This window comes from Gopherus evgoodei, chromosome 19 (assembly GCF_007399415.2).
Source record: "Gopherus evgoodei ecotype Sinaloan lineage chromosome 19, rGopEvg1_v1.p, whole genome shotgun sequence".
NCBI lineage: Eukaryota > Metazoa > Chordata > Testudines > Testudinidae > Gopherus > Gopherus evgoodei.
In genome coordinates, this window is record NC_044340.1 from 6393826 (window position 1) to 6407709 (window position 13884).

The window sequence follows — 13884 nt, forward strand, 5'->3', positions numbered from 1 at the left end:
AGGGCTCCCATCTGTTAATAAGCGAGGTGGATATTTATTCCTCTGCTTTTCCCTTGCTGTATATTTCCGAGGCGAGGCAGCATGTGCTATTGTGCCTCTACGCCCCTATATTCACACAGTACTGCAGTGCTGTTTGGACAACCTACGCCTCGTGAGGTCTCGCTTCAAACTGACAGCACGCTGGTCATTAATATCGTCAGAAAATGCATGCGTTATTCTTGTATGTGAAGTTACGAATTCCAGCGTAACTAGACCAGGTTTAAGAAGACAGCTTAGCCTAGGTAAAGGCAATAAGAAGGGCTGTCCTAGACAAAGGACCATTTACGTATTAGCCGTAAACAAAGCTAGCAAGCAAAACTAGTGGGGTTTGTTTTGAGCCTGAACTCAAGTGCTAGAAAATTAACATGGCTCCTGCACCCCAGAGAGGCCTGGGAGACTGAGCTCCCAGGAGGCCTCCCTGTCTTGGAGAACAAAGGCAATTCTTTGAGAGTATGAGGGACAGAGAGATGCCAGCTTCCTCTTCTTATGAGGATGAGAGAAACCAGCACTTCCTACTTCTGTGGAAGATTGTCACAGATAGACAGTCAGCCATGCTGGACCCAAAGTAATTGGTGAGCGAAACCATCTTAAACAAAGAGACTGTAGCTTCCTCCCTTAAGTTTTAGATGTGTTTTCACTTCTATTGGCTGGTAACCGGCTCCGCCATTATTTATTGTGCTTGGCATCGCTTAACCTTCAGCCTGTTGTGAATAAACTTTAATCTAAACCAACCCAGGACTGCGTTTGAAATGAAGGAATTGTTAAGTCCCGTTAAGGTGGCAAACTGTTGGGTATGGTCTCTTTCTTTAAGGTGCAAGCAAACCTTATTCTTTCTAGGCATGCTCCAGGAGGGGGGCTGGCCACTTTCACACAGGTGATTTTGGGGACAGTCAGAACCGGTGGTGCGTTGGGGTCATCCTGCCAGGTGTGACCAAAGCTGGTGGATGCAGGGTGGGGCTGTTTGGTAGGCAGGCTGCTGAGGTCCTAAGCACTGACCCACAGCTGCACGGCCCAGACATGCAGGATTCAGCATGCTTGTCTGCTGGCTGGCTGTGACCAGAGCAGCGGAGCATTTAAGGCACTCAGGGTTACAGGCAGGCAGCAACACAGCCCCTCACTGCTCTGGACTGCACCCCAAAAGGCAACAGACAGACATTTCAAGCTTGCTTCATGCTCACTTGTTTGTTTCATGCCACTCATGGGGCCAAGATCTGCTCTCGGTGACAGCCATGCAGCCCCACTGAAATCCACGGAAACTTTGTACGTTCAGGACTGCATCATTTCTTGAGGTGCCTAATCTGGAGCACCCAAGTTTAAATATCACTCAAGCACAGCAGCACTGCAACTCACTCCCCACCCCACTGCCCCGGCAGCGACGACAGCCGTTATCCAGATTATACATACAGGGCACTGAGGCACAAAGAGACAAAGGCCCAGATCCTCAGAGGTGCTGTTGAAACCAGGGGGTGGAAGGTGCCTGAACACTTTTGAGGAAGTGGGAAAAAGTGGAGATGTTCCTCTGCTGAAGGGCGTGAGGAATCTTTGACAGCTAAGGCTGATGAGGCCAAGCAGACCTACCAAAGCACAGAGAGCCAGACAGCAGGCGACCTCTGAATTCTACTGCAAAGGTTTGAGAGAGCAGGCAGCAGCACGCCAGTTGCTATTCCAACTGTCCAAGTCTTTGAGTAACTGACACGTTCAATCTCTGGCGTTGCTTCCCGCTCTAAGCCTTGGCGGCCTCTGTTGCGTATCTGATCTATCATCATTGCATTCACGTGAGAGCGTATGTCCCATAAAGAACCCAGCACCATCCGGTTCCATCAAGTAAGAAGCGTACAATGAGCCACACGCACCCCCGCTCCTCGGAACGATACGCTGCACGTGTGACTATCTAAAGGCGACGGGGAAAAGCGTGGCTGATTATGTCTGACCATTGACAAAGGTAACAACAATTTGGCCCATTTTCTGTCAGGCTGCTCGAATCGCACATCGTTGCTGAACGATCCCAGCAAAACTGAACTGGCTCATCTCCGGCCCATCACAACTAGTTACCAAAATGCAAGAGGAATGACTGCCCAAGATTTCATTTGCTAATATCTGCAAGAGCCACAAATGGGGTTTGGGAGAGTTCAAAACCAGACGTCATTATTGCTCTGAAAAGCGCACACGTTGCTGCTGTACGAGGCTAGCCGTTTGCTACCCAAGTCCAGGAGGAATTGGGGCTCTTTGATTTCTTTGCAAACAATCAAAAAGGAAAACCAGCCGCATTTCACTGGCAACCAAAGAGCTTACGAACAGCTTGGGAGCGGCTGTTTCTGTTGCAGAGTCCCTGTAGCTGGAAGCACTGTCAAGGATTGCTTGTTCTCAAATGCTGTTTTAGATGCTCAACACAAGCACGCTCCTTTCCCTGATGGTTTGATCCTTTTTCATTTAGCCAACCGTCATGCTTTCATTTCTCTGTGGTGTTTTTTAATGAGGCAACACGATCCTGAGCTGTTTACCCCTTCATTCCTTTACCTGCGCCTTTCGTGTCATTTTAATTTATAGTCCCACTGCAGCAAAGCACATAACACCCTAGGCCCTACAGAAACACTAGAGACTGGAATTTCTTATTCTGAACATGCATATTTTAGAATGATCAAGTGGACAAAAATAAAATAGAATCTGGAACACACTTGGCACCTGCTTCTAGATCAGAGGCCAAAACTACTTCAAGATTTGTATCCTGCCCATATGACATCACTTTACCTGGCGACTGCAAAGTAGTGTGGAACATTCTGTAGCCACATGTGATAAATGTATTACCTCGGTGTCAGGCTGGTGAATTCAGTATGGAATTCCTCTGTGAATTACCCTGTTCGCTTCTTACATACCCACTGCCCCAGTGTCACCCTCTCCTCCGCCTGCACTTTAATCCCTTGTGCTGGTAAGGCTCCCACAGCACAAGTGGGTATTGCAGTCTGCATTCCTCACAGTGTAGACAAGTCTCAGGCCCTCAAGACTCCACCAGGCCAGTGGCCTGCAGACCCTCTGCTGGACGAAGCCACCATCAGTGGCGCTCTATGAACAGATTGGCCAGCCGTCAGGCTGCCGATGCATTGTGGGTCGGGTTGCCGCCACCTCTGCACGACATCTCCCCGAGACAAGAATTTAGCACAGTCCGCTAGCTCAGGGGGCTGGCCCTGGGATAGGCGACTTGTTGCTGCTACAGGCTCAGCCCAGAGATGAAGGACCCAAAGAGTTGGTTACCATTGATCGATTGATCTCAGACAAGTTCTTAGCAGGCAGGTGTCCCCATCAGCCTACAGAGCTGGCAGAGCTATGGATTTGCACTCCCCTTTCATCCCGAGATCAAGGGAAGGACAGTAGCTGGGAAGCTCCTGCTGCCGTCCCCCGTGCTCTCACAGAATATCAGGGTTGGAAGAGACCTCAGCCGGTCACCTAGGTCCAACCCCCTGCTCAATGCAGGGCTGATCCCCAGACAGATTTTTGCCTCATATCCCTAAATGGCCCCCTTAAGGATTGAGCTCACAACCCTGGGTTTAGCAGGCCAATGCTCAAACCACTGAGCCACCCCTCCTCTGGATACACGAGTGAGCTCGGTTTCCAGGACTCTGTCTGTCCCAGCAGTTGTGTTGAAAATGAAAGAAAGGGAAGGCACTTACTTCTCTGTGAGCGTGCACAGCAGAAGGCTACGATGGTGGCCATCAGCACCAGGAATGCCACGCCGGCCCCCACAGCGACTCCTATGATCACCGCCATCGGCACAGACTCTGCAAGAGGAACGAGGGAGCCAGTGAGGTGCCAAAGTGTCCGAGTATCACTTTCCCCTGCCCTGCTGCCTAAGCTCCCCTGGCTGCCATAACCCCACTCCTGGCGAGTGTTGGGTCTGTGCACTGGCTTCTTAGCTCTCCTGCCCATCCCCGCCCAATAACTATGCTGGTCTTGGACCGGGTAGATGATGCATAGTGCAACACAAATGAGCTCGACTAACTTGACTGTCCTCGGGAGGACACAGGGTGTCGGAGAGAAGACACGTACAAGTATGACTCGCTCGGCTGGCCCCTGGATAGCTCGGTTGCTCTGCTCTAAATGGGGACGGGGGTGGGAATCCAAAGACTCCTCTGAAACATAAGGTCAGCTGCATTGGCTGAGCTGTGTTGGGAGGCTAAGACTGGAAGAGCAGGGTGCTGCAACTCAAGATGAAGGTGCCTCGGCTGGGTTCTGGACTGGAACAACGGAGCTGCTGGAGTGACGGGGGAGAGACTGCTCCATGCTTGTGTAGTTATGTCCATGATGAATTTCCTTTTTAGCTCCCCGTTGGGATTTCCAGCCTGCAAAGCTGATTTTTGGAAGCAGTGCCAGACCACAATTTTGCAACAGAAAAAACAAACCAACCATTTTTAGGGAAGTTTGTAAGTCGGTCCCAACCATCTCGTGATCCCCTGGCAAATCTCTAACGAGATCATCATCCAAGCACTTCTACTGAATACCCCGTGTTAATATCGCAAGTATTTAACACAATTATATCTAGTTGTCTACATTTAATGCTGCCCAGGTCTGGCCCAAACCTCACTGAAGGCAGAGGAAAGAGTCCCACTGACATCAATGGGCTTTGGGTAAGGGGTCATCTACATAGCAGGTAGAGTCCATAGCCTTGCAGTGAGATCCATTTCCTTGGGAGTTGCATCATACCGCACCGTCAAAGCTCCCTTCCATCTCGTTCTGGGGACCCCACCGCCAGAGATCACTCTGCCATCATGGCAAAAGATGACGTGCACTCTGCTAACTTCACTGGGCTCATTCCATTTTAGACACTAGCTACTGCCAAAGATCCCAGCGGAGGGCAGGAGAGGACAAGCAGAGGGGATTAAGAAAAAGAAGGCAGCTCGAGAATTATTGCAAGACAGAAACAGCCAAGCTGGAATCAGATTTATGTCCCTTTCTTCTTGTTATTTTTTAGAGATGGAACCGACCAAACTATAGTTTAGCACATTCTTCCCTACGTTTATTAGGAACTGGGGAAACTTGGCAAAAGGGGGAGCCTATATAGGAAGGATAGGCTCCACCTAAACCAAAATGGAACCAGATTGCTGGCACTTGATCATAGAGCAGTTTTTTAACTAAAGGCTGGGGGAAAGCCGACAGGTGCGGAGGAGCACGTGATTTGGGCAGAGACCTCCCTTGGGGAGGACCTATTAATGGAGATTCTCGATGTCCTCCTAAGGAGGAAAGGATGGAAGATGATAAAGCACAGGTAGGCTCTGCTGAGAAACAGTCGAATGAAGAACAGTCCCATTCAATTACATCATGTAATGGCAGACAGCTACAAAGTGACACCTTTTTAAAGTGCTTATATACAAGTGCTGGAAGTCTAGATAAAAAGCTGAGTGAACTAGAGTGCCTCGTATTCAATGAGGATATTGATATAATAGGCATCACAGAATGGAGGATAATCCATGGGACACAGTAATACCAGGGTATAAAATATATCCAAAGGACAGTAAAGGTCATGCTGGGGGGAGAGGGAGTGGCACTATGTGAAAGAAAGGGTAGCATCAAATGAAGAAACATCTTAAATGAACCAAATTATACCATAGAACCTCTGTGAACAGTAATTCCATGCTTGAGTAATAAGAATATAGCAGTAGGGATATACTACTGACCACCTGACCAGAATGGTGATAGTGACTGTGAAATGCTCAGGGAGATTAGAGAGGCTATAAATAACAAATCATCTATGATAATGGGGGATTTCAACTATCCCCATATTGACTGGGTACCTGTCACTTCAGGAAGGGATACAGAGATAAAGTTTCCTGACACCTTAAATGACTTCTTCTTGGAACAGCTACTCTTGGAACCCACCAGAGGAGAGGCGATTCTTGATTCGAACCTAAGTGGAGCACACGAGCTGGCCCAAGAGGTGAATACAGCTGGACTGCTTGGTAATAGTGACCATAATATAATTACATTTATCATCCCTGTGGTGGGGAAAGCACCAGAGCAGCCTGACACAGCACCATTTAATTTCAGAAAAAAGGAACTACACAAAAACGAGGAGGTTAGTTAAACAGAAATTAAAAGGTACAGCACCAAAAGTGAAATCCCTGCAAGCTGCATAGAAACTTTGGAAAGACACCGTAATAGAGGCTCCACTTAAACGGATACCCCAAATTAAAAAACAAACAGAGAACCAAAAATGTGCCACTGTGGCTAATCAACAAAGTAAAAGAAGCAGCGAGAGGCAAAAAGGCATCTTTTAAAAAGTGGAAGTTAAATCCTAATAAGGAAAATAGAAATGAATTGTAAAAATATAATTAATTATGAAGGTCAAAAAAGAAATGGAAGAACAGCTAGCCAAAGACACAAAAAGTAATAGTAAATTTGTTCTTAAGTACATCAGAAGCAGGAAGCCTGCTAAACAACCAGCGGGGCCACTGGACGAACGAGATGCTAAAGGAGCACTCGAGGACGATAAAGCCGTTCTGGAGAAACTAAATGAATTCTTTGCATCGGTCTTCACAGCTGAGCATGGCAGGGAGATTCCCAAACCTGAGCCATTCTTTTTAGATGACAAATCTGAGGAACTGTCCCAGATGGAGGTGTCATTAGAAGAAATTTTGGAACAAATTCAGAATCTAAACAGTCATAAGTCATCAAGACCAGATGGTATTCACCCAAGAGTTCGGAAGGAACCCAAATGTGAAATTGCAGAACTACTAACTACTTTAAACCTATCATTTAAATTAGCCATCCTCCAATCATTTGGTACAGAAGCTGATGTGACGCCAATTTTTAAAAAGGGCTCCAGAAGTGATCCCAGCAATTACAGGCCAGTAAGCCTGACTTCAGTACTGGGCAAATTGGTTGAAACTACAGTACAGAACAGAATTCTCAGACACATAGATGAACATCAATTGTCGGGGAAGAGTCAATGTGGTTTTTATAAAGGGAAATCATGCCTCACCCATCTACTAGAGTTCTTTTAGGGGGTCAACAAGCACGTGGACAAGGAGGATTCAGTGGATAGAGTGTACTTTGATTTCCAGACAGCCTTTGCAAGATCCCTCATCAAAGACTCTTAAGCAAAGTAAGCTGTCATGGGATAAGAGGGAAGGTCCTCCCATGGATTGGTAACTGATTAAAAGGTAGGAATAAATGGTCAGATTTCAGAATGAAGAGAGGTAAGCAGTGTGTCCCCCAGGGGTCTGTACTGGGACCCGTCCTATTCTACATATTCATAAATGATCTGGAAAAAGAGTAAACAGTGAAGGGACAAGATTTACAGATGCTACAAAATTACTCAAGATAGTTAAGTCCAAAGCAGACTGCAAAGAGCTACAAAAGGACCTCACAAAACAGCACATGAAATTAAATGTTGATAAATGCAAAGTAACGCCCATTGGAAAACATAATCCCAACTATACGTATAAAATGATGAGGTCTAAATTAGCCCTTACCACTCAAGAAAGAGGTCTTGGAGTCACTGTGGATAGTTCCCTGAAAACATCCACTCAATGTGCAGCAGAATGTTGGCCATCTGTAAGGGTGTGGATTCACCCCTGCAGCGCCTCCCACTGGTCATCTGAGGGAATTAGCTCCTCCCAGCTCCAGAGCACCCTTTGCAGGCCAGTGATCCGCCTTACCTCACTCTGGCTCCCTGTGTCCCTCCCAGGACCCAGTGCCCCGTTATCTGGGGTGCTGCCCTCTGGTAGTAACCCCACAGTTCTGGGTCTCCCCCTCCAAGGAGAACCCCCACCCACTATCCTCACTTTGCCTCAGTCTTGGCTACTGCCAATTATCACTTAGCCCCCATTCACTGGGCCAGCCTGCACTGTATCAGCCACTCATCACAGGCAAAGGGGTTTGGATCAACTCCCTCTGTCTACCCATGGGCTGCCCCTTTGCAACTCCAGTACTCAGTTGGCCTTACCCTAGGCCTGCAGCCTGGGGGAGGTTTCCAGGCTAGAGCTTCCCAGCTCCTCTTGCCTTCCCGCAGCCCTGCACCACCTTAGGTGCACTCCCTAGCAGCCAGGCCCTTCTCCCTCTAAAGGCAGAGAGAGACTGCTCCCTCTGCCTTCCCTGGCCTTCTTATAAGGCCCAGTTGCTTAGTTTGGGTCGTGGCCCCAGCTGCAGCCACTTCCCCCAATCAGCCGGGGTTTTACTCCCTTGCTCAGCTCCAGCCCTCTGCAGGGCTTTTGCAACCCCCTCGGGGCTGGAGCGGGTGTTCACGCTACTCAGCATCATTAAGAAAGGGATAGATACTAAGACAGAAAATATCATATTGCCTCCATATAAATCCATGGCACGCCCACATCTTGAATACTGTTGTCATAAACAGATAGTTAAGGGTTAATGTCTCTTTTACCTGTAAAGGGTTAAGCAGCATAGTAAACCTGGCTGACACCTGACCAGAGGACCAATAGGGGGACAAGATACTTTCAAATCTTGGTGCAGGGAAGTCTTTGTTTGTGCTTTTTGTTTTGGGTGTGGTTCGCTCTTGGATCTAAGAGGGACCAGACGTATATCCAGGCTCTCCAAATCTTTCTGAATCAGGCTTTCATGTTTCACAATTGTAAGTAATAGCCAGGCAAGGCGGATTAGTCTTATGTTTGTTTGTTCAACTTGTAAATGCTTCTTTTTGGCTGGAAGGATTTTTACCTCTGTTTGCTGTAACTTTGAATCTAAGGGTGTGGGGGCGGGGGGGGGGTGTCCCTCTAGTCTATATGAATCTGAGTACCCTGTAAAGCATTTTCCATCTTGATTTTACAGAGATAATGTTTACCTTTCTTTCTTGAATGAAAAGCTTTATTTTTAAGAATCTGATTGATTTTCCTTGTTTGAAGATCCAAGGGGATTGGGTCTGAACTCACCAGGGATTGGTGGGGGGAAAGGAGGGAGGGATGGTTAATTCCTCCTTGTTTGAAGATCCACGGGGATTGGGTCTGAACTCACCAGGGATTGGTGGGGGAAAGGAGGGGGGGATGGTTAATTCCTCCTTGTTTTAAGATCCAAGGAGTTTAAATCTGTGTTCACCAGGGAATTGGTGAAGCCTCTCAAGGCTGCCCAGGGAGGGGAAGGTTTTGGGGGGACAGAAAGTAAGTGTGCCAGACACTAATTTCTGGCTGGTGGCAGCGTACCAGATCTAAGCTAGTAACTAAGCTTAGAAGTGTTCATGCAGGTCCCCACATTTCTACTCTAAAGTTCAAAGGGGGGAAAGAACCTTGACAACTGTGTACAGATGTGGTCACCCCATCTCAAAAAAGATATACTGGAATGGGAAAAGGTTCAGAAAAGGGCAACAAAAATGATTAGGGGTATGGAACCACTTCCGTATGAGGAGAGAGTAATAAGATTGGGACTTTTCAAATAAGGGGGGATATAACAGAGGTCTATAAAATTATGGCTGGTGTGGAGAAAGTAAATAAGGAAGTGTTATTTACTCCTTCTCATAACACAAGAACTAGGGGCCACCAAATGAAGTTAATAGGCAGCAGGTTTAATACAAACAAGAGGAATTATTTCTTCACACAACGCCCAGTCAACCTGTGAAAGTATTTGCCGGAGAATGTTGTGAAGGGCAAGACTATAACAGGGTTAAAAACAGACCTAGATAAATTCAGGGAGGATAGGTCCATCAATGGCTATTAGCCAAGATGGGAAGGGATGGTGTCGCTAGCCTCTGTTTGCCAGAAGCTGGGAATGGGTGACGGGATAGATCACTTGATGGTTCCCTGTTCCGTTCATTCCCTCTGCAGCACCTGGCACTGGCCACTGTTGAAAGACAGGATACTGGGCTAGATGGATCTTTGGTCTGACCCAGTATTGCCATTCTTATGTACGCCCCCCACCCCCAAAAAAAAACCTTGGGGCAGAGGTGAAAGTGGGCCGCTGTGACATACTGGTAAGAAGTGGCCGCCACTACTGGCCTGTACGCAGCTGAATGCTCAGCTCCTTTCCAGCTGTGGGGTTGGTTTTCCTTGTTGCTGATGCGAGGAGCGGTTAGAGAAACAAGGCCCTTCGACTTGGCAAATGAGCCCATTTGATCTGGAATCACAGAGAGAGGATGAATATATGAAATGCCTCTGAGAACGTTTCCTTCTCGCTGCACCTTGACTCTTTTGTGTGTGCCCTCCTGGGGGCCATCCCCAGTCACCACTGTCTGTCGTTATTACAGGACCACGGTGACGATCACCCGCTGGAAATCCTTAGCGCTCCCTGCATAAATCAGCTGCTGTGTCGAGGCTGCGGGTTTGTGACACTCGGAGGCGATGTTTGGATTTGGAGAACGTGGCCTGGGCTCACAAAACACCTTCTCCTCTAATCTAAACTTAGTGCTTTCATTTTCCCCAGAAGCAAATCAAGCTGGAGCTAAGTGGAGGGCTGTGCTCAGTGTGAGGACCGGTCAAAGCTCCCCAAGGTTATGGTGGCGACACGAGAGAGTTGCACGAGGTAAACAGTAACATGGTAAATTGATTCGCAGTAGCCCCATCTGTAACAGCACCACCACGCTGTTCTGCTGTCTCAAACACAGGAGATGGGGGGAACGCAGAGAAACTGCAAGCAGGAAGCTTAGCAGGGCCAGATAGATAGTCCACTTCCAACCAGAGGCTTATGGGATGGGAGCGGAGGACCATCGTGTCTCAATTTTTAGGGCTCCCGTGGCTACATGTCTCCACCGCAATACATGTTATCAGCAACCCTGGGCTCTGCTCTGTAGCTCAGGACAGCTTCATCACGTGGCAATGACAGTGGCATGGGGCTGTATGAACAGGGAGCATGGCAAGGGGAAAATCTGCACTCAGACCGAGTTGAACTTTCGCTGAAGACAATCTAAACTGTCCAGCCCTAATGAGTTCGAGTTAGGACTAATTTATTCTGGTTTGGATAAAACCGATTTGCAATAGACTTAATCTATATCAATTCATGCCACTCTTAAACCCACATCAGTGTCCACCTAGCGGTTTGCATGACGTCGGTTTAAATAACTGCAAGCGAAATCAGTTTCAATACATGCCTGAAGTCCAATTAGTGCCACTTTCTCATGCAGACACATTCTAAATGGCCTGTTGACTCTGTCCTGGGCTACGGTGCCATCACGATGTGTGTGAAATCATAGAATATCAGGGTTGGAAGGGACCTCAGGAGGTCATCTAGTCCAACCCCCGCTCAAAGCCCTGATATCCAATCCACTGATATCACCAGAATCTGTCTCTTTCCCCCTCTCCGCTCAGATCTACACTACAGTATGACTTTGGTATAACTACGTTGCTCAGGGCTGTGAAAAATCCACACCCCTGAGTGACAGTTATACTGACCGTAACGCCCCAGGTAGACAGCCCCTGTAATGAAGGTGGATGAACTAAGTGGTTCGGAGACACCCTCCCATCAGCGTAGTGTCTTCACTGAAGTGCTACAGCTGTGCCAATGCAGCATTTTAAGTGTAGTCCTGCCCTCACTCTCGTCCAAATGGATCAACACCCAATACCACGGCCCGAGTACCGCTAACCCAAGTTCAGGCTGAACTTTCAGAGCCACGGCATTTGAGTGGGCTCAGAGTCAGGCAAAAAGATCTTTGCTCATCCCTAGTTCATCCTGAATTTCTGGTGCCGGCGTAGAGTGAAGCTAATCCTCACAGCCCTCCCTTCTCAAGAATTAGTCAGTGAAAATAAGTTACTTTCTAGATGCAAATCGGTTCTGCTCATGCGGGTCTGCCTTGTAAATGAACAATTTGCTAGCAAGTCTAGGGGAAAAAATGTCCCCCTAGTTCACTCTCCTGTGCAAATGGAGATTGTTAATACCGGTGGACACAGATCCATGGCTTATAAAACCAGAATGGACCGCTGTGATCACCGAGTCTGACCTTCTGCATAACAGAGGCCAGAGGACTTCCCTGAATTAATTCCTGTTTGAATAAGAGCAGATTTTTTAGGAAAACATCCAGTCTTGATTTAAAGATCGATTTGCACATTGAGGACGTGAGATCAAACAACAGAGCTTCCTGGAAACCCAAGGGAAGCGACTTAGGGTCAGAGTGAGCCTACACTAGGAGTGTCGGAAGGGTTCTCCTCTGACTGAGCTAGGTCAAAGGTCAAATTGAAAAGGTCAGAGGCCAAGCCAAGAGCTTATCGCAAGTTTAGCAGGGAAATGATCTTTCCAGCGGCCCATGGTGCAACTTGCAGTTACTATTAGTCTAGGAGGGGATCGAGGTCAAGCCTCCATCTGTTCAGAACCCTTGCATGCCTCTATATACTTCACTCTCCTCCCTGTAGAAGTAAAGAGGGCAGAAGGGGATGTCCAGGCGGGGTTGTCCTGTCTCACTGGCTCCCCCAGGCACTTAGGGGGGCAGATAGTTCCCTCCAACTGCCAGTCTAGGCTGGTCTTGGCAGAGCCATGGGGGTGCATAACACAAGAGACTGTTCAGGGCAGCCAAGGGATTAGGGGAGACACACGCACTATTCACCATGGACACCGGTTTCCATTGACTGCTCTTTGGGTGCTAAGGTGGTAGGGCAAGAAGAGTTATAGAAATGCCCATGAGAAAAAACCTAGCAGTCACTGATCCTATCTACATCTTTAAGGTCAACTAGTTCTGGCTACTTCAAGGATCCTCAGCTCACTCACAGTTTTAGTGCATACACCAGCTATCACCGGTGTATTCTCCTGTTTTCTTTTGCCCTCAGTAGGGCTGGACAAGCAATTTACTGGATGGATTGAGCCTGTTTCTTCTGTTTGCGGACAATCTGCAAACAGACTTAATCTTCATTATTTAGGCGTTTGTTTGAAATGATTAAGTGCACGGTTTATGACAATGCATTTCAGCCTCTGGCTTGCTTGCAAGGTGTCTGCTGAATGTTGACTCACGTATGTGTAATTTGCCATTCATGCTGTGTGATTGGTCACTTCATTCACATGGTACCGTTTCTGCTCCCTGCCTGGATGACTGCCAAACCTGCAAAGAGGTTCCCCAATGACTGAGAGAACATTCCCAGCAAGACTCCTTGTGCAGATGCATATTCACCTGAGCGCCCGGGACCAGGGCCGGTGCAAGGAAGTTTCGCGCCCTAGGGGAAACTTCCACCTTGCACCCCCCCCGCCAGCTTACCCCGCCTCCCCACGGCAGCTAACTCAGCCCCCACCCGGGGATCCCCCCCGCAGCAGCTACCCCCCCCCCACCACGACAACTAACCCCTCTCCCCTCTGTTCCCCCACGGCAACTAACCCTGCCTGGGGAGACTTCTCCCCTGTCCCCCCATGGCAACTAACCCTGTCTAGGGAGACTTCTCCCCTTCCTCCCCTCCCCCAGCAGCTAACCCTGCCTAGGGAGACTTTTCCCCTTCCCCCGCCAGCAGCTAACCCTGCCTGGGGAGACTTCTCCCCTTCCCCCCACCTCCCCCGGCAGCTAACCCTGCCTGGGGAGACTTCCCCCTTCCCCCCCACCACGACAGCTAACCCTGCCTGGGGAGACTTCTCCCCTACCCCCCACCTCCCCCGGCAGCTAACCCTGCCTGGAGAGACTTCCCCCACGGAAGCTAACCCTGCCTGGGTAGCCCACCCCAGCTCACCTCGGCTCTGCCTCCTCCACTGAGCAGGCCAACGCTGCTCTAATTCTCCTCCCCGCCCAGGCTTGTGGGCGCTGATTGGAGGAGACTTAGAGCTGGGCTGTGTGCTCAGCAGAGGAGGCAGAGTGGAGGTGAGCTGGGGCAGGGAGCGGTTCCCCTGTGCGCCCCCCCCCCTTCGTTATTGCAGGTAACCCTTTCCGCGTTGCCCCCCCCCCAGCTCACCTCCATCTCCTCGCCTGAGGGGGCTTTTAGGCGCCTCCAACCACTAGGCGCCCTAGGC

At 48.9% G+C, this 13884-nt stretch overlaps 1 protein-coding gene across 2 annotated transcripts in view; it reads right to left on the reverse strand.

The window, feature by feature from the left end:
• KIRREL3 (kirre like nephrin family adhesion molecule 3) overlaps nucleotides 1-13884 on the reverse strand; it is a 723719-nt gene that overhangs the window by 38210 nt on the left and 671625 nt on the right. For both annotated transcript variants that reach the window (XM_030538379.1, XM_030538380.1), the window contains one exon: nucleotides 3705-3812. In XM_030538379.1, the coding sequence (XP_030394239.1) occupies nucleotides 3705-3812 (108 nt within the window). The remainder of the gene's footprint in view (nucleotides 1-3704; nucleotides 3813-13884) is intronic.